Source organism: Cryptomeria japonica, chromosome 1 (assembly GCF_030272615.1).
Source record: "Cryptomeria japonica chromosome 1, Sugi_1.0, whole genome shotgun sequence".
NCBI lineage: Eukaryota > Viridiplantae > Streptophyta > Pinopsida > Cupressales > Cupressaceae > Cryptomeria > Cryptomeria japonica.
The window spans coordinates 642,539,897-642,565,755 of NC_081405.1; the positions used below are offsets into that span (position 1 = coordinate 642,539,897).

Here is a 25,859-nt window from a genome sequence, read left to right on the forward strand (position 1 = left end):
AATTCACCAAAGAGAGAGAGACCTACTTGTGCTTATTGTAAAAAGATTGGTCATGAGGAGCATCGTTGCCATTCTAAGAAGATTGATGAACTTACACATATCATCAAAAAGCATAACATTGATTTGCCTAAAGTCTACAAGAAGGATGATTCATCAACTTCCACTTCCTCACATTCAAAAGGAAAAGGGAAAGCATTCATGGCTTCTACAAGTGGGAAGACTCACTCTTTTGGAACAAGAAAAGGAAAATCTCTATGTGCTACTACCAGTCATAATTCATTGAGATGGCTTCTAGATTCAGGGGCTTCTCATCATATGGCATCTTCGTAGTCTATGTTCTCTACATTTGAGCCTTGCACCATGCCATAGATTTTGATGGGCAATCATACATACATGGATGTGATTGGGAAAGGATCTATTGACATTGGGGATAACTCCTTCAATGATGTGTTGTGTGTACCCCACTTGACAAACAATCTCCTTTCTATCTATCAAATCACACATGGCGCAACTAAGAGAGTTGTGGAGTTCGCACCTGACTCAATTTTCATTAGAGACTTGGAGACTAGAGCTATCATTGCAACTGGGGTTGTTGATCATGCATCTCGGTTATACTCCTTTTCAGATTTTGTTGATGATGATGATTTCACACATGATGACCACACTTATTGTGATGGTTCAGATTTTGAGGAGAACTTTGGACACTTGAACATGGGGATTCTCACATGTGACCCCATTCTTGAGTCTTGTATTTCATCTTCTCATATTGATATCACATCACCTATTGCACCTGATGATGCAGATAGTGCGACAATTTTGCCTTCATGTGATTCAGTGCAACAGGATATTCATTGTCTTCCAGCTTCAGATTCATGGGATGATTACTTGACAGACATTGCAGGTTTGTTTGTGGAATCCTACATTGCAGATTTGGGAGACATCATTGATGACATTCATCTTCTCTTTGATGAAGATGATCCTTCTTCGATTGTTGCGAGGGCACACTCTGACCCTCTTGTTCATTCTCTACATGATCATTCTGTAAAGCGGAAAATTGCGAGCGAACCCTAAGTGTCCCCCCCACCACTCCAAGGAGAGCGGAAGGAGGTCACTAGGGTTGACGGTTTTCACTTAGGGGAGACTTTACATTCAAAAGAGGGGTTGAAACCCACAAGATCCAATCCCACACAATGCAAGATTGGATTCTAAATGAGTTTCAAGGGTTAAGACAGCAAGGCTACCCTCTTTTGCAAAGAATGTAGATAGGAGGATTAAACTAGGAATGCATGAAAAGTGAGAAAGATTCACTTATAAATAGAGATAGGAATATAGGATGAAGCTGCAGACCTGGAATTAGTAGTAAAATGTCGAGATGATGCTGTCCTGCAAATTTGAGCGAAAGTTGACGGGACGATGGTGCCCGACGTGCACACGGTCCTCCAAAAAATCCACGAAATGAAGGGGGATCTGTTCGTCTCTGCACAAGGATTCCAGATCTTCAATTATAGCCGCGTACTTGCAACCTACACACAAAAAAGTGAGGACGATTGGGGGGTTAGGGATTAGGGGTTTGCCCTTAGGTCAAACCTCGGTTTTGGAATTAACCAAGAAATGAGAATGTTGTAAATGTAAATGATCGTAATGTAAAACAAGTACTAGTACCTTGTTGTAAGAATGTTTGTATTCTCACATGCAAAGGTGTAGATGTTGTTGTATGTTGTATGTGGTATGTGATCTCCTCTTCAATGGTTGAATCCTTGTCTTGAATGCAACACTTAGCCTTGAATGGAGACTTAGAATGATCAACTGCTTGAAGGAATGCTTGAATGCTTGAATGCTTGAATGTTGTTTCCACCCTTTTTTTCCATCTCCCAAAATGGGAGAGGAAATGTAGTTTATATACTTGTCAATTAGGGTTGAAAGACTGATTTTTCCGACCTTAGGCCGACCAGGAAACATTATTTTCCAATTTGCAAACATAAAGACCCGAGACCCAAAAGAGACCAGGCCCAAAAATAGGGCCAGGGACCAGGGCGCTGGGCGCCATGGTCCCACCTCCAGGGTCAGCAGGGTGCAAGGAGGATCAGGCCAGGGTGCTGAAAAAATGCAGTTTTTGATGTCATGAACAAGTTTCAGGGTCTCCATTCAGGTTCCGTGTTGCATCGCCATCGTGAAGACCCAAATGCAGTCGAAATTGCAAGTGTCACAATTTTAGGACGCTACATTTAGCCCCCACTTTAGCAGGAGTATAAGCGTACGCCCATACTTTCGGTAAAGTACAAGGAAACAACATTGAAAGACTTTCACCACGTCAAGGAGGCAAGATACACCAAGCCCCCAGTGGACTAAGGATCTTACGACTTCGATTGACAAAGTAAAAGGGAAGATCACGAGGGAGAACCATGACTATCAGTAGTAAGGTTCCCTCACTATGAGTCATGCAAGAAAGATACCAAAAATTTTCAAGGCAAAGCTAAGTTCGCCAAGAAATTTTCAAGTATCCTGAAGGGATAGACGGGATGTATGCCCCCCTACATTAAAGCGATTGCACACGCCTCACTGGGGGTGATTTCTTTAAGGTAGTGATACATATAAGAAATGAGAAGGAAAGGAGCACGTTATCACAAGGATTTAGCCCCCAAGTGTGAGATAAACCCAAGGATAATAGACACAAAACACAAAGCACGAGGTGACTTCGCTTTCCTTGGGGTCAGTATGCTGTATGATAATTCATGTATATCATATGTATGTATGCATAATTGTTCTTCATTCCCCAATCAAGGAAGGTCATCTTGAAGAAGGGAACACATGTGTCTTTTGAGTCAACATGAAAGAGACCAAAAGAGATCTCAATGCTTTGCATCGTCCTCAAGTAGACAACACTAAGGACAACAAATAGAAGAATGAGAATAACACATAGAAGAAGTAACAAAAGAGAGGAGGAGAGAGTCTGCTATGCTAATGAAACTAGTCTAGCATGTCATCTACCCCCCGATCTTGCTAATCAATGTTTCGGGAAGGTAGGAAACACGCTAGAGGAGGAACATTCAACACAACAGATGGAGCTATCACAAGATCCAAACAAGGGCTATGTTCATGTTCCAAGCCACATTGTTCTTGTCTAGGAGCTAGGATAAGTTCTTTAGAAAATTCGTTAGATAAATGGTTATCAACATCAACATATTCATATTCACTATCAAAAGCAAGAGAAGTAACATTTTCATCATGAATAACATTTTCATCTATATCATCATCAAGATTTATAAAAATAGGATCTTTAACTTGCACAGGATCAAGACCATCATGCATCTTATGTTTAGGAGATCTTGGAGAAAATGGAATAATGCTTGTTGAAGGTGTTTTTGGGGATTGCAAAGTTTGAGAAGCAGCTGCCTGAGCTCTAAGACGACGCTTTAGTCAGCGTTCACGTGCAGAACAGTTTCGTCTAGTCTTAGTAGGAAGTGGAGAAGATTGAGGAGGAGGAATGTTCTCATCCTTATCACTTGGGTGTTTAGGTTGTGGTCTCTTAGGCTAGATAATAGGAGAAGAGGAAGGTCTCTTCTCTCCATAAGAGGAAGGAGGAGGAACTGCTCCATATAAAGGAGGAATATTTGGTTTAGGAAGGAGACCAAGTCCATCATGATGAGGAGGTATAGGCCTACTTTTAGAAAGTTTATTAGACATAGACATAGTCACATCCATAGGAATGGGTTGGGAATCTTCTTGAGGAAAGACATTAGTTTTATCTTTCAAAGGAAGAACTTCCTTCTCAAGAATGATAGGAATATCAAGTTTGGGTGTTCTAGGTTCACTTAGAGATAGGATCATATCTATTTTCCACTTTTGATAAGATTTGAAAAGATGATCACTTCGCGGTGGAAGAGATTGGAATTGTTTAGGCCAAAAATAATCAATAGGAACGCTAGAAGTTCTTTCAGCTGGTTTAAAGAGACTATGATTGACAGTAACAACTTCACCATTATGGGGAAATTTCAAACACTTGTGAATAGGAGAAGCAATAGCTTTCATGGAAGATAGCCAAGGATAGCCTAGCTTCACACGAAATTGTTCGGATGAAGGAATAATAGCAAAGTTCACATCAAGGGATTTGTTATGAACCTCAATAGGTAATGTAATAGAACCAATTGCAGGAGAAGAAAATGCATCAAATAATTTCACAACCACATCTATTTTGTCATAAATCACTTGATTCAATTGCAAAGTAAAGAGAAATTCTTCAGTAATAACATTAACCATGCACGAAGGATCAATAAGCACTCCACGAAAAGGTGTATTCTTGACTTTTGCAACTATGTATAAAGGACCATCAGGTGCCCTAATAGTTTCACTAGAATCAAATGTGATGGAAGGTTCTTTAGGGTTTTCTTGCTGCTCTACAAAGTTAATCACATTCGGAGTCATAGACACAAGACCATTAGATGAGAAAGAGGAATCATTAGTCTCAATCACATTAGAGGTATGAGAAGGTAATGGATCAGTAAAAATCTTAAGATTTTGGTTAGGAGGAGCTACAGATGTATTGCCTTTATCATTCACTCCTGAAATAGAGATAGTATTATTATCAATCAAATCTTGAATTTTACCGTTTAAAGCAAAACATTTTTCAGTATCATGCCTAGGTTGACGATGAAATTGACAAAAAGATTTGTTATCAAAATAGGGTGAATTAATCTTTGTAGGATCAATTTGCTTTATAGGAGGGAGAGTAAGCACATTTTGTTCCAGTAACTTATTCATAATACTATGCAATGATTCATTCAAAGGAGTAAACTTTCTTTCTTGCTTGAAAAACTTAGAAATAGGAGGCACACCTGATGCTGCATTCACATTGGTGTTGATGATGTTTTCATTGAACTTAACGAACTCTCTGTTCGGTTTAAACTTCCCAAATGGTTGTTGACTACTATCACCCTTATCACTCGGAGCCATAGGATTTGCTTGTTCCATTTGACTCACAGTTAGTTGATAATTGTGAAGAGTTGCACACAACTGTTGGAAAGAAGTAAACTCAAAAAACAGAAGATTTTCTCTAATATCTTTTTGTAAATTAGAAATAAAGATTCTTTGAATATCATTGTCAGGCACTGGAAAAGAGATTTGAGCATACAAATGCTTATATCTACCAATGAAATCAGTCACTTTTTCTTTAACACCTTGTTTACAATGCATTAAATCAATCAAAGTAACTTTAGGACTTATATTGTTTTGAAATTGTTGAATAAAAGCATTTGCAAGTTGTTCAAAAGAAGTAATAGAATAAGAAGGCAACGAGCAATACCATTATAGGGCTTTATCTCTTAATGTTCTAGTAAACAGTTTTGCAAGCAACCTTTGGTCATAAGCAAAATCGGTACATATTGTTTGAAAAGTCTTAACATGTGTTAGAGGATCACCTTTACCATTATAAAGCTCCAAATGCGGGATTTCAACAAGTTTAGGAGGGATAGCTCGAACAATGTCAAGAGAAAGTGGGCTCGCAACATCAAATGTGGGCACACTAAACTTAGATTGATTCATAGAGGCAATTTGTTGTTGTAAAGAAGAGACGGTTTGTGCAAGATTGTTAATGGTCACTTCAGTTGAAGAGTTCATATTAGACGTGTTAGATTGAGATGGAGGTATTATGTTATTGAAAGAAGGTATTGATTGAGAGTAAGGTGGTGGGACACTATGAAAGTTAGTCATAGGAGAGGATTGGAAAAGAGGAGCACTACAAGGAGGAATGGAATGGTTAAATGAATTGCCCCCTTGCGTCATCTTCATTTGTGGAGATATAATAGGAACACTTATTGAAGGAATGAATGAAGAAGTTAGATTGAATGAAGGAAGAGGGTTGATTGAAGAAGAAGGATTGCCCCCATGCATGGTGATCATAGGCAGAATGTCTTGTATAGAAGTAGTCATTATGTTTGATGTAAAGGTAGGTATGCTAGCAATAGAAGTTGTCAAAGGAATAGAATGATTGACTTGAGTAGGAGGTTGTGTATAACCTAAAGTTTCAACACAACTCTTCATAGGCATCACATTCGAATCCATAATGTGTGCAATACCACGCAAAATATTAATTCCATTCTTATCACTTTGAACCATACGTTTTAGACCCTCAATTAATGAAAGAGCTTGACTATCGGGATACTCTTGAGACATCCATTGCTGAAAATCATCAAATTGGTTATCCAATTTCGAAAGTTGTTCTACAGAAACCTCATGGAGAGCTTCTTCATCATTAGGAGGATTAGAGGAATTACCCGTGTCCTCGTTAAAAAGGCTATTCAAATTAGGTTCCATCTCCTCAGTAATTAAACCTTGGAAAGACTTAATTCTACGGCTTCGTCTAACGGGAATAGTGTAAGTAGGACTTATTGTTGTAAAACTCATGCACTAGAGAGGGAGAGAAGATTTTGAATTTAGAGGTAGCAAATTTCAATAAAATCAGCCAATCTCCTAGATTTAAGCTGTTAAATGCAATCACGACAATCTCTCAAAATTTCGAAAAAAATGTCAGGGACCGTGGCGCTCGGGGTGCACACGGTCCTCGCAAATTTTTTCGAAATTTTCAGGGATGAAAGTTATGATGATTTTAAAGCTAATTTGAAAAAATTGAGTGATTTTACGATCTGTAGATAGGCCAAATTAAAGTTGCAATCTCAAAATTGAACCCTACCAAGATTGTTGAAAAATGCAAAATTTGAATTTTGAAAAAGAGAGGGAAATTGAAATTTTGAATTTTATGATTTTAGAGGGAATACCAAAAGCAATGCAAGTTTTGAATTTTAAAAGTTGACTCAATTTCACGCAAAATTCAATTTTGAAAGCGGAAATCAAAGTTGTTGTAATTAAACACTTAATTTCAAAAGTCACAAATTGCAAAAATTTGAATAAAGCACTGAAATTTTGAATGAATGCCGACACACTTTTCAGATTTAGGACAGTAAGAACACAATTTTGACATGAATTTCAGTTTCAACAATTTTTGAATGATTAGAAGCCTTAATCCAAGCAATCACAAGACCAAATTTGACCTTAATTTTGAAAGTGTTGGAATTGATAAAATCAGCCAAAATTTTGGATTTTAGCAGAAAAATACAGTAAGATCTAACTCCCGAAATTTTGGAAAAAATGTCGGGGACGATGGCGCCCGGGGTGCACACGGTCCTCGCAACTTTTTTCCAAATTTTCAGGGATGAAAGATATTATGATTTTATTGCGGAATCCAAAGTTACAGCTGATTTGGAAATGTTTTGATCAGTGAAATTATCAGTCAAAGGTTGAATCAAGAGGGTTTTAAAAATTAGGGTTTTGACACTTAACCACTTAATTTTCAGAATTAAAGCACAAATATGAATTGACAATTTGTAATAGAAGGGTAGATCTGAAACAAGCATTAACAATTAAACATTTCACAAGCTCAAAAAAGAAGATTTAGGGTTTTTATGCAATTAACCTCTAAACTTTGCAAAATATCAAACATGGAAATGTAATCAAGGCATCTAATTTTCAGATCTAACCATGAATAATCAGAAAGGATGTTCACGTCGGGTTCACCAAAATGTAAAGCGAAAAATTGCGAGCGAACCCTAAGTGTTCCCCCCACCACTCTGACGAGAGGGAAGGAGGTCACTAGGGTTGACAGTTTTCACTTAGGGGAGACGTTACATTCAAAAAAGGGGTTGAAACCCACAAGATCCAATCCCACACAATGCAAGATTGGATTCTAAATGAGTTTCAAGGGTTAAGACAGCAAGGCTACCCTCTTTTGTAAAGAATGTAGATAGGAGGATTAAACTAGGAATGCATGAAAAGTGAGAAAGATTCACTTATAAACAGAGATAGAACTATAGGATGAAGCTGTGGACCTGGAATTAGTAGTAAAATGTTGAGACGACGCTGTCCTGCAAATTTGAGCGAAAGTTGACGGGACGATGGCACCCGGCGTGCACACGGCCCTCCGAAAAATCTGCGAAACGAAGGGGGATCTGTTCGTCTCTGCACAAGGATTCCAGATCTTCAATTACAGCCGCGTACCTACAACCTACACATAGAAAAGCGAGGATGATTGGGGGGTTAGGGATTAGGGGTTTGCCCTTAGGTCAAACCCCAGTTTTGGAATTAACCAAGAAATGAGAATGCTGTAAATGTAAATGATCATAATGTAAAACAAGTACTAGTACCTTGTTGTAAGAATGTTTGTATTCTCACATGCGAAGGTGTAGATGTTGTTGTATATTGTATGTTGTATGTAATCTCCTCTTCAATGGTTGAATCCTTGTCTTGAATGCAACACTTAGCCTTGAATGGAGACTTAGAATGATCAATTGCTTGAAGGAATGCTTGAATCCTTGTTGAATACAACAAGTACTAGTACCTTGTTGTAAGAATGTTTGTATTCTCACATGCGAAGGTGTAGATGTTGTTGTATATTGTATGTTGTATGTAATCTCCTCTTCAATGGTTGAATCCTTGTCTTGAATGCAACACTTAGCCTTGAATGGAGACTTAGAATGATCAATTGCTTGAAGGAATGCTTGAATGCTTGAATGCTTGAATGTTGTTTCCGCCCTTTTTTTCCATCTCCCAAAATGGGAGAGGAAATGTAGTTTATATACTTGTCAATTAGGGTTGAAAGACTGATTTTTCCGACCTTAGGCCGACCAGGAAACATTATTTTCCAATTTGCAAACATAAAGACCCGAGACCCAAAAGAGACTGGGCCCAAAAATAGGGCCAGGGACCAAGGCGCTGGGCGCCATGGTCCCACCTCCAGGGTCAGGAGGGTGCAAGGAGGATCAGGTCAGGGTGCTGAAAAAATGCAGTTTTTGATGTCATGAACAAGTTTCGGGGTCTCCATTCAGGTTCCGTGTTGCATCGCCATTGTGAAGACCCAAATGCAGTCAAAATTGCAAGTGTCGCAATTTTAGGACGCTACACATTCTTTCGAGGTTGACATGATTGTGGATACTTATGTACAGCAGTTGGAGGAGGTCTCTTTATGTTTTGAGGAGACATGTGAATCTTTGGGACATGTTCTACATCCATCTCCAGTAGATCTTGGAGTGCCTCTTTCAGCAGTGTGGCACAGTTTACCACCTTTGGAGGGGGTATCTTTCAGCATCGACATGGGGACACTTGAGCAGTTTTTAGAGATTCCTTTCATCATGAGTTTTCTTCATACATCTTCACTTCATGATTGGGGAGACTTCATGGATACACCTTTGGTTTTGTTTCTTCCTAAGGGGAGGAATGTTGTTCGACGTTCGTGGAGCAGTTTCTTCATACATAAAGCTTCTATCATTGGTGCAGATTCTCCATTAAGGGGGGGTCATAGTTTGACTTCTCTTCTTCTCTCATATGGGGGGGACTTTTTCCTCATATGGGGTTTTGTTCCTCACATTCTTCTATGAGAGTTCTCTTGTATAACTTTCATCTCTCTTTTGGGAGAGGGTTTTTTCCCATTGGGTTTTTCTCTCTTTCCCCACTTTGTGAGAGGTTTCATTGCATTGGTTTGCATGCATTTGCTTTTGTAAATGGGTACCTAACATGGCCTCGTAGTCGGGACCCATCTTGCATTGCTTAGTTGCATTGTAGACTTAAGTGCATTCCCCTAAGTTGCACTTAAGGGGGGGTGTTGGTGTAAATAATTATTCATCTTGGATATTATTACACTTACTTAAGTTTACTTAGGATAATGCATTTCATAGTAGTTTGGATATGAGACACTTGGGTGTTTGTGTCACATTGGGATAGTGTATGTAGGAGAAATTTCACCTTTTATGGTGTTGATCTTGTTATTACACTATCATATCCACTTATTGTGGAGTGATAATTCCACCTTCAGTGGGTGATCCACCTCATGTGGAATATTATATTATTTCTCCTACCTACCCATACCTATTTCCTACCTACCCTTGTTTCTCATTGAGCCACATGTCATATTTGTGTGCTCATACATCCATATGGCCTTGCCTATATATGCAGGCCTCTATTCATTGTATTGGTTAATCCAGTTGATTGTTGATCATTTTCTATTGATGAGAATACAGTTTATTCTTGTCCTATATTGTGTCTCTATTTTGTACATTTCATTGAGCTCTTGATCTTGGCAAAATCTAACAAAAATATTACAATAGAATCAATACAAATATCTGCAACTTTACATTTGAAATGCTGTAGAAGATTCTATGTGCTCAAAATAAGATTACCATGCCTATAGCATACCTCAATAACTCATAAAGTAACTCAGTAAACCCTTCTGTTTACTCTGTTCCTCGATTGTTCTCTGATAACCTTCTCGGTGACCTTTGTGTCTCTATAACAATCAAAATGCCTTGTGATTTCTTATGTATCACATAAGTCTTGCTTCATATGCACATGCACACACATTTCTCACATTCACATCTCTGTTTCTAACCCTAAATTCATGCTGTATAAATAGACTTCTTAAGTCGGTGATCCAAATCATTGCTTCAATCTTACAAACATGATTTCTCGAATAAATAACCATGCAAAATATTTCATTGGTTAGATGACCTCAAAATTATATAAAATTTGTATGTGCAATTTCCAATGTGATAACAGTTTTGTGTGCCTCGATTTTGTAACACGTTTTCATATGTGTGTCTAGGTTCAATGAATCTGGTAACACATTTCACTCGGTGTATATCAACTTGGTGTATTATCTTTACTGCTCGGTAGACATGAAATATCACTCGGTAGACAGCTCGGTGTATACTGGGCTTTGTGACTGTTTTCCTTCTATAACTGACTAGACTGTACATATCGACTTCTCTGTGTGTACCGACTGCATGATTCGGTAATATTAACCGACTAGAATATAGAATGACTTTGTATATAAAACTAATGGCAATTTGATAACTAGTAACACTTTGGTTACTCCATCGGTACATACTGATAACACACTGGCTACTGAGAATGTGGACACAACCCATGAGGACACTAAACCTGAGTCAGAAATTTTGTACACTATGAACATTGATACTTAGGAAGTAAACATTGTAGTGGATAAGGATAACACAGATGTAAAGAAAGATATTGCTACTGAGCAATCAACATATCATATTGAGGTTGAAACATAAGAAGAGCAAGTAGAGCATTCAGTGGAGCCCTTGGATAGTGGAATGGTTACTAGTAATACTGATGCAAGCACAGAGAAACCCACATAGACAGTAACAAAGATACCGACAGTAGATAGTGTAGAGAAACCAATTGAGAAACTGGCTGATTTGCAGGTACACATTGAGGTAGTGCAACCGGCAATCACTGAGAAACCAAAACCATTGCTAGTAGAAATGCAAACACAAACTGATCCACTAGAGGTCGATACAAGAAAATTGGTTACTCCCACTGGAAGCACTAATATTGTAAATATAGTTGGTCAGACATCTGGTACTTCACTGACCGAATTTAGACCTACTAATGTGACTGAAGTACTTCTGGACTCAATAAATAAAATAACATATTTTAATGCATTGTCCTATAAGGCGATTGATGGCACAATACCCATTCTTAAGATGATTGCACCCAAATGCAATGTAGATAATGTAAAGGATTCTTTAAGTCAGTTAGACACATTATCTAAATATATTGCTGGTAATATACTGACAGTTGATCAAATTAATGAGGAAACATTCAAGGAGAAAATGGAAAAGGAAAATTCTCTGAGGAAAAAATTAAAAAGTTCACGGAACAAATAAATACACTTTTACCGACACTGAATACAATAATTTTGGAGTATAAGGAACTGTACAAAGATACTTGCAAGACAAATCTGTTAACAGTGGACATTGATAAGGAAATAAGCAAAGCTCAAAAGGAGATAAATGATATAGCTGATAATATCATTGGTTCATCTGAACCTATATCAGTTATTGAACAAGAAATTACTGGATTTGAGGAAAAATTGGAGAAGTTAGAGAAAGAAAAGGAAAGGATCAAGACAAAAGCCAGAGAGCTTAAGCACAAACTCAGTCCTCAGTTAGACAACCTTATCTCTCTGAGGAAAGAAATATCTGAGGCATTAATTCAAGGTCAAAGGTCATCGGAAGAGCATATGCATCATCTCACCGGTACAATTCAGAGAACTAAGGCAACTATGAAGGATAACAATAGATTTAGACAGAGGTTAAACTTGGTATTAGCAGACATATTCCAGATTGTAACCAACCGGTTACAAAGTTCAAGTTGAAATTTTGCACTCATTTGACAATTTTTGACAACCTTTGTCATTGATGTCAAAGGGGGAGTAGTGGACAAAGAAAAATGGCTATTCAGAGGAGATCATCTTCTCAGGGGTAGCACACATTTTTGGTAACTTTTTGGACTTTATTTTTGGAAACAGATTTTTGGATTTTTCTCATGAGTGTTGCCATCAATGCCAAAAGGGGAGATTGTTGGCATTCGACAGTGTACACTCTAGTGAGAAATGATGGTGTTGTCATTGATGGCAACCTACCGAAAACCTATAGGAAACCTTGTGGCATTCATCCGGTAAATCACCGACAGACACCAGCACCAACAGACACTTCACCGACAGTGGAAAGAATGTATACCAACACCCTAGCCGACAAGAACAAACTTTTGTTTATTGTATTTAATTATAAATATCTTTTTGTAAAGATGACATGGCATATTGTAATAGACTCTTATATGTATGAGATCTTGTAAATCATTTACATAAGTAGTATGGATGTAGAGAAGTGATGAGCGAATATTAAGGCAGATTTTGTATAAGGTTTATGGTTATAGTATGAGCTTAACCAGTACTGAACCTGGCATAGAAGATGCTGAATTGTAGCAGTACATTATATTGGATTTTCATAATCCATTTGTAAGTCAGTGAGACTTCCATTTTGTAGATTAAGTAGTGAGCTCTAGGTAGTTGGTCTTCCTGCATGTGTAGGCCCCTCTTGCAAGTAATATTTATTCATTGGCCAGTGAGTGAAAATTGTGGGTCACAAATCCCACTGAGGTTTTTCCCATACCGAGTTTCCTCATTAAAAATCTTGTGTTATGGCGTGTTTTCTATGTTGTCTTTACTGTTCATATTTACTGCATTAATTCTTGTTTACTGGTACACTATTTTGGAATGCAAAATACTTAATAAGGTTAAATATTTTGTTCATTGGTTAGATACTGATTCACCCCCCCTTCTCAGTATCTTTGGGACTATCATTAATCCTAACATATCTCACATGTCTAGATGTAAAACACTATCAAGTGGCAGAGGAAGAGTACCCTCCAAGCTATTATTTTTCAAATCCAAGGAAAATAACTCCTCAAGATGGTCATGAACAAGAACCTTCAAAGAATCAGGAGTAGAAACAAGATGAGCAACATGAGTAGGAAATAGAGCAAGAGACTAAAAAGGAAACACTCCCACCACAAGGTGAAACACATGACACAAAAGGAGAACACCATGGTGAGAAGAAAGGTGATGAAAATGAGCAAATGGTTGATAATAAAGTATTACTATATAATATATTAGGTGGCTTTTTCTTCCAAAGGGGTTTTCCCCATGTAAATCACTGTGTTGTGATATGCATTATATTCATGTTTATTTTTGTTGAGTTTCCATAATTGTTGTAAAGATCTAGGTAAAAGTTTTGCATTACCCTCCTCTCAAGGCTAGTGTAGGAAGTGGTTTTGCTACTTAAATTCCTTACATAATCCACAAAGTGATAGACTTGTGTCATGCAATTCAAGACCAGCTAATAGTGCTCCATGGGATGTTGATAGGGAAAGACAAGAATCTCATAAGTATAGAAGACACAATCTTCATGTGGGATGATTAATTTCAAGTCCTTCGAAACATTAAGAACACTGATGAAAAGACATTAATTGAAAAAGGAGTTCATGATGATGTTGTAGATAAGGGAACAATTATCAAATATGGTGACAAAGGGGTACAATAATTCAAAAGAAAGGATAATCAAACAAATCAATAGTGCATACACATTGATGACTAGAGTAGAAGAATTTATTGAAGGACTCCCATTTACATTGTTAGATGAAAAGTGCAGGTTCTTGATGTTCAATGCATGGAATTAGAGTTCAAAGGCAAGCTACACAAGGATTGCAATCCAAAAATTATAGAGAAAATTATGTCAATTAAATAAATAATTCAAATTATGTAGGCTAATCTCCCATAGTTCAAAGATAAAGGGAAAAAATTAAAAGATTTCATCAAAAACCTAGTTGTAAAATTGAAATACACAGACACCAAATGTTTAAGGAGTTGCATAATATGGTGAACAAGTTCAATCAATCATTTCTAGAGGTAGAGTCACACTTGTAGAAATGATAGGAAATCATTTTTTATAAAAATAATAGCAGAAATAAAAGGCAGTTGGCAAGTCATTTTTAGATAATGTTTTTTCAAACATAAGTTTTGCAACTTCAGTTAACTCTAGCCTCACATGGGTTAAAGAGGCAACTAAAAGGGAAAAATATCTTTCATATTCAAGTCCTAAAGAATGAAGATAAGTTTCAGTTAGGTGGAGCAAAGAATGGGGAATATTGGCCCATGTATTATGAAAGGAAACCCATGAGAAAAGAATCTGCAACTAACTAGTAGTCAAAACCCTGTTAATAGAGCTTGTTTTCTTTAGATTTGGTAGCCCAAATTGGCCATCTACCCTTGGCACAAATTTTAGATGTAGTTTTCTTGAGTTTTAGAGCAGTTTTAAGGTAGTAATTGTTAGTTTTCAATCAATTTTGATCCATAATTTTGCCCAAAAACCCTAGTTTCAGGTTTGCAAATTGGGTATTGGGATGGCTATATAAACCATTCATTTTGTCTTAAAAAGGGTTGGATATTTTATGTAGACATTATTGTAAAGTGTTTATGCAACATTGGTGTGAAAACTTCTACCAAACTTGTGAAATTTGAATGAATAAAGTTTAGATTTCAATGTTTCCAGTTTGTGTTAATAATTTAAATAGCTTTGTTAGTTGGTATTGTTGATCATTAGATTATTTAATTTCAAAGGATAACTTGATTAGATCATGTTTTGGAGGGCTCATAAAAAATCGCATCATGTATGTGTGCATTGGATATGGCCATATAGTTACATGAATTTTGAAGATTTGTTGATTAATTTGTTCTTTAGGTGATTGCATCGTATTTACATGAATTGAGTTAATCCAATTTATGTTTATGTGATTTCATACGATGTAGTCTAATTGTCATATATAATAGATTGTTAGATAATTAACATTGTCCAATAGTTCGTTTGCAAGTTTATTTGTTTATCTCTCAAACCCCTTCAGATTTGTAATTCTTTGATATTCCTGGATAGAATAGATTGTTAGAATATTATTAGTTGTTATTATTTTGTTTATGTACATTTTGAATCTGAAAATACCCAAAGATTGTTATAGTCTTGAGAATATTGTGAAGTTTCATTGCATAGTTTCCAGTTTGAAGTGTCAAAATGCTAGTGGCTGCCATGAATACACTCACATTTGTTCCCACTGATGTATCTTGCACGGATAAGACGTAGCCTTTCGTAGCCTTGGAGTTAGAAATCTCACTCTTCAATAGAGAATATCCATTTTTGGATTTTTTTGCCCTTGTCCATACTAACACCGCAGTCAATAAGAATATTCCCACAATGTTATGCAGGTTAGAAACAAAATTATTATTTAAAAAGAAAAATTCCTTTTTAATTTTTTTATAAGAAAAATATTTGTCCCCTTATGCAGTACCCTGTGCAGGTGCTTGCATAGGTACCTTTAAAATAAAGGTAAAAAATCAGTTTTTTTTGTTTGCAAATTTTTTTAAAACCAAAAACTACATTTTTTATGTAATTTTTCGAAAAACAAAAAAAATTATAAAGTTTGGGGTCATACAAATGATCTCACTGTCATAGACTAATCCTTCCCAACTCTAAAATTTAAAAAGCTATAGATAAACAAGCCTTTCTTACATTTTTTACCCGTTTGCAATCTAAGATAATACAAGTCAATAACGAGGTCTAATCTGTCAATCCTATAATATAATGGAGGCATTTATGTAACTGTTCTTACAATATCTCTCCACCTTCATCCAAGCTGACAGAAACAAAGAATATAGATCAAGTGAAAAAGGTGAAACATAGCCACAATGATACAATCATACAAATCGAAGAGAGCCTTCCTCACATTGAAACTGAAAAAGATGAATCCTAAAACCATGAAGAACCCTAAGCCATAGCCTAAGCCCACCTCTGGTCCCCAATATTCCATCTGAGCATCTGGGTCCCCTTCCAGTTCTTCAGCTGCCTCTTCACCACCACCATTTGAAGAAGAAATGTTATGAGTATTTTTGGTGAAGGGAATGTCACATAGATGGGTATTGCCCAAGAAAGAGTTCTCCTCAAAGGTCAAAAACTGCCCTCCATGAGGTACTTTTCCCTCAAGCCTGTTGTAAGAGACATTAAAGACTTCCAAGTAAGTGAGAGATTGAAGTTCCAAAGGAATTTGTCCACTCAAATTGTTTAGTGAAAGATCTAGAGACTCCAGTTGATCCATGCCTCCGAATGTTTCTGGAATCTTGCCGATGAGATGATTTCTTGAAAGATTAAGACCTTTCAGACCATGGAAGGACCCAATTTCCTGGGGAATCTTGCCCGATAAATTGTTGCTTGACAGATCCATAAACTTGAAAATTGTAAGGAGGATCCCATATTTAAAACAGTGGTCTTTTGTGTAAAGCCTTACCTCATTCTTATAATAAAAATCCTTTGAAACCTGGTATCCAACCTGCATTGAATTAATCTGTGATGCATTGACCATTGCCTGTAAACTTGTAGCGCTGATTGGTATAGAACCTGAAAAATTGTTCTGAGAAAGGTCTACTATTTGGAGTTGCTTGAGAGCAAAAATTAGGGGAGGAATAGAGCCCTGAAATTTATTGGAGTTTAACATCAAAACCTGCAGTTTTGATAAATTCCCAATCCATGAGGGAATGGTGCCATTCAAATCATTTATTCCCAAATTCAAAACTTGGAGAGAAACGCAATTTGCTATGGATGATACAATAGCCCCTTGCAAGTGATTACAATTCAGACCTAACGTCAGCAGTTTTGTGAGCTTTCCCAATTCTGGAATATGACCCTTCAGCTTGTTTCGACCCAGATTCAAAACTTTTATATCCGAGCAGTTTGCTGTAAAATTATCAGGAATTATACTGCTTAGCATGTTGCCTGACAAGTCAAGCACAAGCATACTTTTGGTGCAGATAGAGTCAGGGATTCTACCGCTGATATTATTCCCCGAGATAGAAAAAACCCTTGTTGATTGAAGATATGTAGCAATATCAGCAGGAATTGAAGCTGTAAACTGATTATCTGACATGTCTAGATGTAAAACACCATCAGGTGGCAGAGGAAGAGTACCCTCCAAGCTGTTATTTTTCAAATCCAAATACCTCAGCCTCCTGGCTTCAAGCTTCCATGGTAATCTTCCAGTTAATTTGCTAGAGGAAAGGTTTAAACGAGAAAGCATAGGAAGCTCCCATATCCATGCCGGGATATTTCCTGCCATACTGTTACCAGATAAATCCAGCTCAGACATATAATATTGTCCAACAAGAAAGGAAGGAAATTTGGCCAACTGACAAGAAGCCAATCCAAGACTCGACAGCTTCTTAAAAGTGGGTATCCATGTGGACGAGATACTCACAGTCAAATGATTGTGAGAAAGTACGAGTTGTTCAAGGATAGTCATATTGTCAAAGAAGGAAAGCGAAAGGGAACCTGTTAAACTGTTGGATGAGAGCAAAAGGGATTTTAAATTAGCAAGCCTTGAAATTGTGGATGGAATTGTACCATTGAATTGGTTGGTGCTAAGATCAAGATAAGCAAGGGCTGAAAGGTGACCTATAGAAGACGGTATTGTCCCTATCAAGCTGTTGGAAGACAAATCCAGATGAACAAGACGGAAGAGATTCTTTATAGAGGAAGGAAGCAGTCCTGTTAGCCCACAATGAGACAAGCGCAGATACCTAAGATTCGATAGACTGGCAATAACTTTGTTCCACTTTTTGGCCCTTGAAATTTCCACTCTATGCAGAGTGAGGTGTTCTAATCTTTTCATGCTTTTCAGCCAAACTGATAGACTCGGACTTTGCAATTTTGCTACATTGTCTGTTGAGCTCAGCTCCAAGTGGCGCAAATTGCACAAGTTTGCCAGAGTCGCAGGAATTTTGCCTTGAAACCCACCAGAAAACAAGCTAAGAAAAGTGAGTCTCTTGAGTTTTCCAATGTCAGAAGGGATGGGAATTCCTGAAAAGGAATTGTGGCTGAGATCTAAGTGTTTTAGATATTCAAGCCTGAACAACGATGAGTGAATCTCGCCTCCCAGTTTCTGATCTTTCAGATTGAGTAGAGTAACATGGCCACCCGAATGGCTGCTGCAGCCAACACCTTTCCACTCGCAGCAATTAAAGCCTTGCCATGATTGTAAATTGCTGGAGTTATCTACAACAGCAGCCTTGAAATGCAACAGATAATTTCTTTCATGTTGTGGGCATTTAATTTCGACACTCATAGAACTCTGCAGTAACAAGAAAAACCACAAACCCATTATTTTGGGGATTTCAATTGCACAACACAGCGATGACATGGTTTGTATGTTTCTATCACCAACAAATTCTGGGTGATGTTAGTACTGGAGACCTGGAATGACTGCTAAATAGATTTTCCATGGGATTGTACGCGACAATTTCTGGTTTGCGCAGTCTAATTAAATCAGGTCAAAAAGATGTTCTATGTCAATCTTCGTTCTTGATGACCCAGAAAATTTCTTACCGGCCTGGCTTTACTTTCTCTTTCGTATTTCTTCCAATAATTTCACACTACGCGCAATGGAAATCCGATTGAAGTTGCGATGAGTTTGGAATCAACTTTATTGAAATGGAAGATTTTACTTACTTTTGTGGGACATAATTTTAAATTTTCTTTTTAAAAGACTGTAATAGATAGCGAAGTTAGAATCGATTTCACATTGTTGTTCTGCAAATAGAGCCCACCCAGCTTAAATATGAGATCAGCATATCCACCGAGGATCTTATCCCTTTTTTTTTTTTTCCTGTTTTTGGGTGCCAGAGAGGTGACCTGCACATGCTGCGCACCTTTTCTTGTATCCTGATTTTTTACGTCCGTGATGAACGGCCAAGTTTTCAAGTCAATAAAGTTGATTCCACACCTGTGATGTAGAATTGTTGGCGAATTTCCCTAGCGTGTGATGGATCAAATTTCATGGTCGTCTAAAGTCTTTTTCTCCATTCTAATACGAAAGAGAAAAGAAAGCCAGGCGGCACACGTTCAGAAAGGTTGGTAAGCCATTTTCTAAATCATCAAGAAAAAAGATGGTCATAGAACGTCTTTTTGACCTGATTATAGACTTGGTAAACCAGAATTTGTCGCATGAAAAATTTATTTAACTGTCATCCCAAGTCTATAGTTTCTTGAAACATAGAGAATAAACATAGATTGCAACCAAAACAAGATATAACACACACAAACAGAAAATCGTTATTGAAATTCAAAAACAGTCAAATTTTTAATAGTGCAATAAAGCGATATTCGATAGAGGTTGTAGTCTTTTGAAACAAATAGTGCACTCTTATATATAGGCTGATTATCATTTTGCATTATTCAAACCGCTCAATAATTGACAGTTATAAAAATAAATAATTACAAACTAAATCTTAACTAACTACTGGACGGCAATGAACATGAAGTTAATCTGCATTGTCTTGCACATGAGAAATCTAGTTGGTAGAATTTGGACTGAACAGGGTAGTGAAGCTCAAGTTCATGCATCACTTCTTAACATACTCTCCCTTGATGTTGAGACTCACAATATGATCTTGAAGATTTGACAAACTGGATCTTTGCTCTAAACCCTTGCAACTCACTGTGCAACATATTTTCTCATTCGTGAGAGATCACAAAGCCTTCCCTTCCTATCTCTAAAGAAAACCAATGACACTTCAATGTGTAAGTCACAATAAGCAGTCATCAACTACTTGACGAGAACATTCAAACTTTGATTTATCACTATCTTTGTTCACATGTGAAAACTTTGGCTTATACAATCTTTTGAACATATTCGTTAACTTTTGGCCCCCAAAAAAACGGAAATTTGGCCAACTGACAAGAAGCCAAACCAAGACTAGACAACTTCGTAAAAATGGGTATCCAAGTGGAAGCGATGATCACAGTCAAGTGATTGTGAGAAAGTACGAGTTGTTCAAGGATAAATATATTGTCAAAGAAGGAAAGTGAAATGGAACGTGTTAATTTGTTGGATGAGAGCAAAAGGGATTTAAGTTAACAAACCTTGAAATTGTGGATGGAATTGTACCATTGAATTGTTAGGTGCTGAGATCAATATAAGAAAGGGATGAAAAGCTTAGTTGCCAGCAACGCGACGGTCTCCCGTCGTTTCGCGTTTCAACGGGAGAAACGCGTTTCTCATTTCTAACGGCGGTTTCTGCAGCGAAATTCGTTTGTAATATGTTTTCCATTGTTTTGATTTGTCAGTCAAATAATTGTTTTCCATTATAAGTGGGATAAAGTAATTGTTTTTAACAGTAAAGTAAATGTTTTAAATGGTAAAGTAATTGTTTTTAACAGGTTTGATAGTAAAGTAAATGTTTTAAACAGATTTGACAGTAAAGTAATTGTTTTTTATTGATTTAACATTGACATACTTTTTTTTTTGGCATTCATGGCTTAACTTTGGATTAACTAGTAGATGCAGATTATAGTTTTCTATGTCATGTTTTAAACTTGCATGCCTATATATCTATTGTTTTGTATTTTAGAAACTTTAACTTCATATTTTTTATTTATGTGAAATAAAATTTTTTAATGAAAATATATATAAAACTCCATGCTTTTTCATTTATGTAAAATAATTTTTTATAATTATATATATAGATACGTTTCTTATATGCAACCTTTAAATATTCGTTTCTGGTTGCCGCGGTTGCGTTTCTCGTTTCTGGTAACTAAGATGAAAAGTGACCTATAGAAGGCGGTATTATCCCTATGAAGTTGTTGGAAGACAAATCCAGATGAACAAGACGGAAGAGATTCTTTACAGAGGAAGTAAGCAATCCTGTTAGCCCACAATGAGACAAGCGCAAATACCTAAGATTGGATAGACTGGTAATAAATTTGTCCCACTCATTTGCCCTTGAAATTTCCACTCTATGCAGAGTGAGGTGCTCCAATCTTTTCGTGCTTTTCAGCCAAACTGACGGACTCAGACTTTGCAATTTTGCTGCATAGTCCGTCGAGCCCAGCTCCAAGTGGCGCAGATTCCACAGTCTGCCATACTTACAGGAATTTTGCCTTGAAAACCATTGGAAAGAAAGCTAAGAAAAGCGAGTCTCTTCAGTTTTCCAAGCTCATAAGGGATGGGAATTCCTGAAAATGAATTCTGGCTGAGATCTAAATTTTGTAGATATTCAAGCTTGAACAACGATGAGTGGATCTCACCCACTTCTAATCTGGTCTTCTTTCAATACCCATGGCCTTCTCTTATGAAACTATATAGGTAGAGCTGCTAGCTTCACTACCTTCAACATAAACACTCCCTCTCTCTTTCACAGTCTCTTTCATGGGTTTCTTCAGTAGCCTTTCTACTTTCCTATAGTTGTGCACATTGTACTATAGGCCCACTACCAGTGGACTGTCTTCAATCATTGATCTCTTCTGCATCTTCTTCCCTGATCTCCCCAATACCAATTGTTAGAATGAAGAGAGGAAGCAAAAAGGAAATAAAAATAGTTTTTATTAAACAACAAAACCATTACGTTTACTATGTGGGCTTCGACTCATAAATATAAACACTATTAAATTTTTATCTTTTGTTTTCACAAACTCTTTCAGCTCTATAGAGCTGGACTCAACAAAGAGTAAGTAGAAATTGCAATGCATTCTATTTATAAATGTAGTGAGGCAGTTTACATTTCTATATTGTAGTACATGTAACCGAGGAGATAAGATCAAATAACCTTTTAACATTATCTTCTAGTAGAAATAAGGATAGGAGGATAACATTTGCAATATTTATGTGTCAGAAAAAAATCTGATCAAGTCAGTGAAGAACAGAGGCGGTGCAATAAGTCAGTGTGGGAGAAATTAATTCCAACAAAACCTTTAACCCAAAAGACACTACATGTTCTGATACGAAATGTAGATTCAAATCTGAACCCCTGTTTCTTTTAGCCAACTAATAAACTCAAATAATTGTGATAGAGAAAACAAATGACAACAATAATATAGATGAATTATTTACAGAATTAAATAACATAATGCTTATTACAATCAATACAATTTAGTAGAAATAAATTAAAAAAGTGACATTGAATTCACTAAATGTAAAATACCCTATTTTGAATGCCCTGTTTTATTGTAGCTTGCATACAACAGCACAAAGGTCTGATTTTTATACAATGTGAAGACCTTAAACAAACAATAAATTGCTACAACAGAAGTAGTTAACTTCGCTAATAATAGCTAATGCATATTGCATTATTATTCATTAAGAGAAGAGAAAAAAAAACTGAAACAAAAACCAAACTGAACTTATATACAAAAAAAAAAAACTGAAACAAAAACCAAACTGAACTTATATATATAAAAAAAAAAAAACTAACAAAAATTATATGCATATGAATAGACATGCTTTATTCTCATGCATATAACTAAAAAACTAAATTACTGCAAACTACTAATGCAGTTCAAAAAGGCCAACCTCTAAGCATGGTGTATTTCATGGCAAAATTGCAAGGTGGATCCAACATCAGTTATCTACACAACTTTTGTTTTACTCACTAATTGTTTGTGAGAAAAATTACACGTCATTGTAATTGTGTAATTGAAAGTCTTTGTTTTTATTTAAAAAAAAAAAAACTAATTAATCTACACTTATGTATTCATTAATTTTTCATGATGATCTCATATGAACGCACCTAATCTGACTCAAAAATCATGTTATTGTACGACTGATAACTTTCATGTTATGCGGACACATCTTACTATTGATTGTCTCAGATATGCTGTTAGGACTGCATTATACCTCGATATCTCATATCTATAGCAATGTTTCTTTGGCTATCTTCTAATGTTATTTGATCTTTGTCTTTCTTATCGTTATAAGGTACTTGCTTGCCAAATAACTAATCACGTTTTCACTGATTCTTTTGACTGTTAATCTGAGCTTTTCATATGTTTTGAATATTCTTTTAGGATTGCGTTCAGCCATACTCTTCAATGCCCTTTCCTCATAAGTTAATAATGAAGGCAAAGACTCTATATTCTTCATTACTTGATTATGGCTTGTAAGTCTGCATCTGCATCCTTCATTAAGCCTCTTGACTTTGGACAGTCGCAACTTGCAATAGACTAAGCCTATGGGGTTTCAAGAGAAAATCTTCTAAAATTGATTTTTCATATATTTCATTATTAGTAGTTTTTTTTGCGAGTTGAACACTTTTAAATTCAAATTTTGTAATTGGTAAAAACGACAAAAACATAAATAATATGAAAAATAAAAATTGAGTATGTTATTATCAAACTAGTCTATGTTAAGATTTAGATTAAGGCAAGTTAGACAAAGAGATTGCCTTTTTGTTTTTTGTTTTTAAGGAGAACCCTCATGCATCAAGTGCTCTCATAAAAGCTAGACAAATGAAAAACGAACAAGATATGAATATTGATAAATTAAACGAAGAGTTGAGTCAAATGCAAGTTATATGGCAGAGATCGAATGTTATAGAGAACGTTGTAAGAGGCGCTATAGCTACTATGATTCTTTCAAACAACACAGGGAACAACAAGATCAACATGTAAATTTGGCTCGTAAAAAGTTGGAAATTGTTGAAAAGAAGGAGAAGCATGTATTACCAAGTGATTTTAGATGCCAAAATAAAAGGACCAATGCTAGCACAACATATAGAAGACTTGTATCATAAACCTATTTTTTTGTAGCATATAGAAGACTTGGCAGTTATAAACTTAATTTTTATATCATCATACTTATTTAATGAATACTTGTCAATTTATTCACTCTCAAGCTCTTCCTTAAGAACATGAGTTGCAGAGAGTTTTTTAGTGGCGAATCTTCGCCAATTGGTGAATTCTACGATTTCATTTTTCTGGAAATGGCGAATAGTCTGGGGCAACACAGTGGACAAATCGCCCAGAATTTTGGGGTTAATGGTCCACTGTATTCTGGCTTCGCCATTGACCACATATCGTTTCACATGAATGCCCATAATATTCGCTTGGAATCACTTGGACGTGGGTATTAGATCACCTTCATTATTCACCAGAAATAGTAAAACAACCCTGTACCTAGGACCTATTTCGCCAACGGTAAATTAAATCTTCATTGCACACGTCCATTTCACCTATTGTTAATTTTCACATTAAGCATAATGAGGCCCAATTTACCAATATCAATTAAAACATTATAAGCATTCAAGGAACCATTTCACCCCGCTTAAATCAAGATACATTTTGAAACACCAGCGAAATTCACCAAAAATACAATCATGGATTGATATAAATACAATTGAAAGTTTGAAACACTCTTTCTTACAATTTGTTTGTGTTTGATTAGTAAATTTGGGAGCTCTAGATTCACATTCCGCAATTTGAGTTGGAACATCAAAGTTGATTTAGGGTGGAGGGTGAAAGTTACAATCCTGCAACACAGGCCCGGGCATTCCTGATTCCTGATTCAGAGAATTGAGAAGGCATAAAGGTGAGTAATCATTTCTTCATACTTGATAGTATTAGTTTTAATTCGTAGTGAGAGGTTAAGATGTCAGACATGGGTGAGACTCCTCAGGGTGGTGAATGGATTGAGATGTTAGACAAGGGTGAGATTGAGACTCCTCGAGGTGGTGAAGAAGATTGGGATGTCAGACAAGGGTAAGACTCCTCAGGGCGGTGAAACTGAAGGGATTGGGAGGGCATCAAAATGCCCAAAACTTAGAGATACTACCATAAAGTCTTACTTTGGAATTGGCAAAGTTTCTGGTCCATCAACTTCTTCAGTTTCAGAAGCCACTCACAATAGCTCACCACCACCTTGTTCATTGAGTTAAATGCATCAAATGAGGATGACAATACCGGCATGACAGAAGATGTTATAAGGGATACACACAATGAGATAATTCACTTGGATGAAAATGCTAGTACTGAAGATGATGTTGGTAGGAAGAAAAGAAAAAGGAAAGTAAAAATGGGGCAGGAGTGGGAAATGACAAGGAGTTTTAAGATTGATTGGGTAGAAAAGTACCCATTAATTGAACTAGTCCCAAACAATGATGAACAACCAATAGAATGCTGGTGTAAGATTTATAGATGGAAAACTAAAAGAGAGAAGAAGATGCAGCTAAAGCTTGACACCATAGAAAAACATATTGGTAAGGTTTATGAAAAATAGATCATAGATGGAAAGGAAACACCAGTAGTAAGATGGAAATCAAAGGAAGAATGTCTTCATGTTAAGTATGCCACGGAATACGAAGAGCATAACCACAAAATGACACTGATTGGTAATAGTGGAAATACAATCAAGGCTGGGCTTGAACATGCAACGAAAGATGCAAACTTGGCAACAATTGTTTAGATGAGTGTTATTTTTCATATTCTGTCGAGAGGGTGTCCTATGATAGATTTCCCAAAATATAGTAATTTATTATCTTTTTTGAATGTTCCTCACTATCCTATGTCACATTGGTCAATAAACGCTAGATGGGAAATGACAAACTGTCTGCCTAAGGTGGAAAATAAAAATTTACAAGAGAGTGT

The 25,859-nt window shown here is 36.5% G+C and overlaps 1 protein-coding gene across 1 annotated transcript in view; it reads right to left on the bottom strand.

Moving 5' to 3' along the window:
- The window catches only part of LOC131037809 (receptor-like protein 47), a 34,966-nt gene extending 16,363 nt beyond the window's left edge, over nucleotides 1–18,603 (bottom strand). Inside the window, exon 1 of the mRNA XM_059211399.1 lies at nucleotides 16,243–18,603. Coding sequence (XP_059067382.1) covers nucleotides 16,243–18,603 — 2,361 coding nt within the window. The remainder of the gene's footprint in view (nucleotides 1–16,242) is intronic.
- Nucleotides 18,604–25,859: the final 7,256 nt, after the last annotated feature.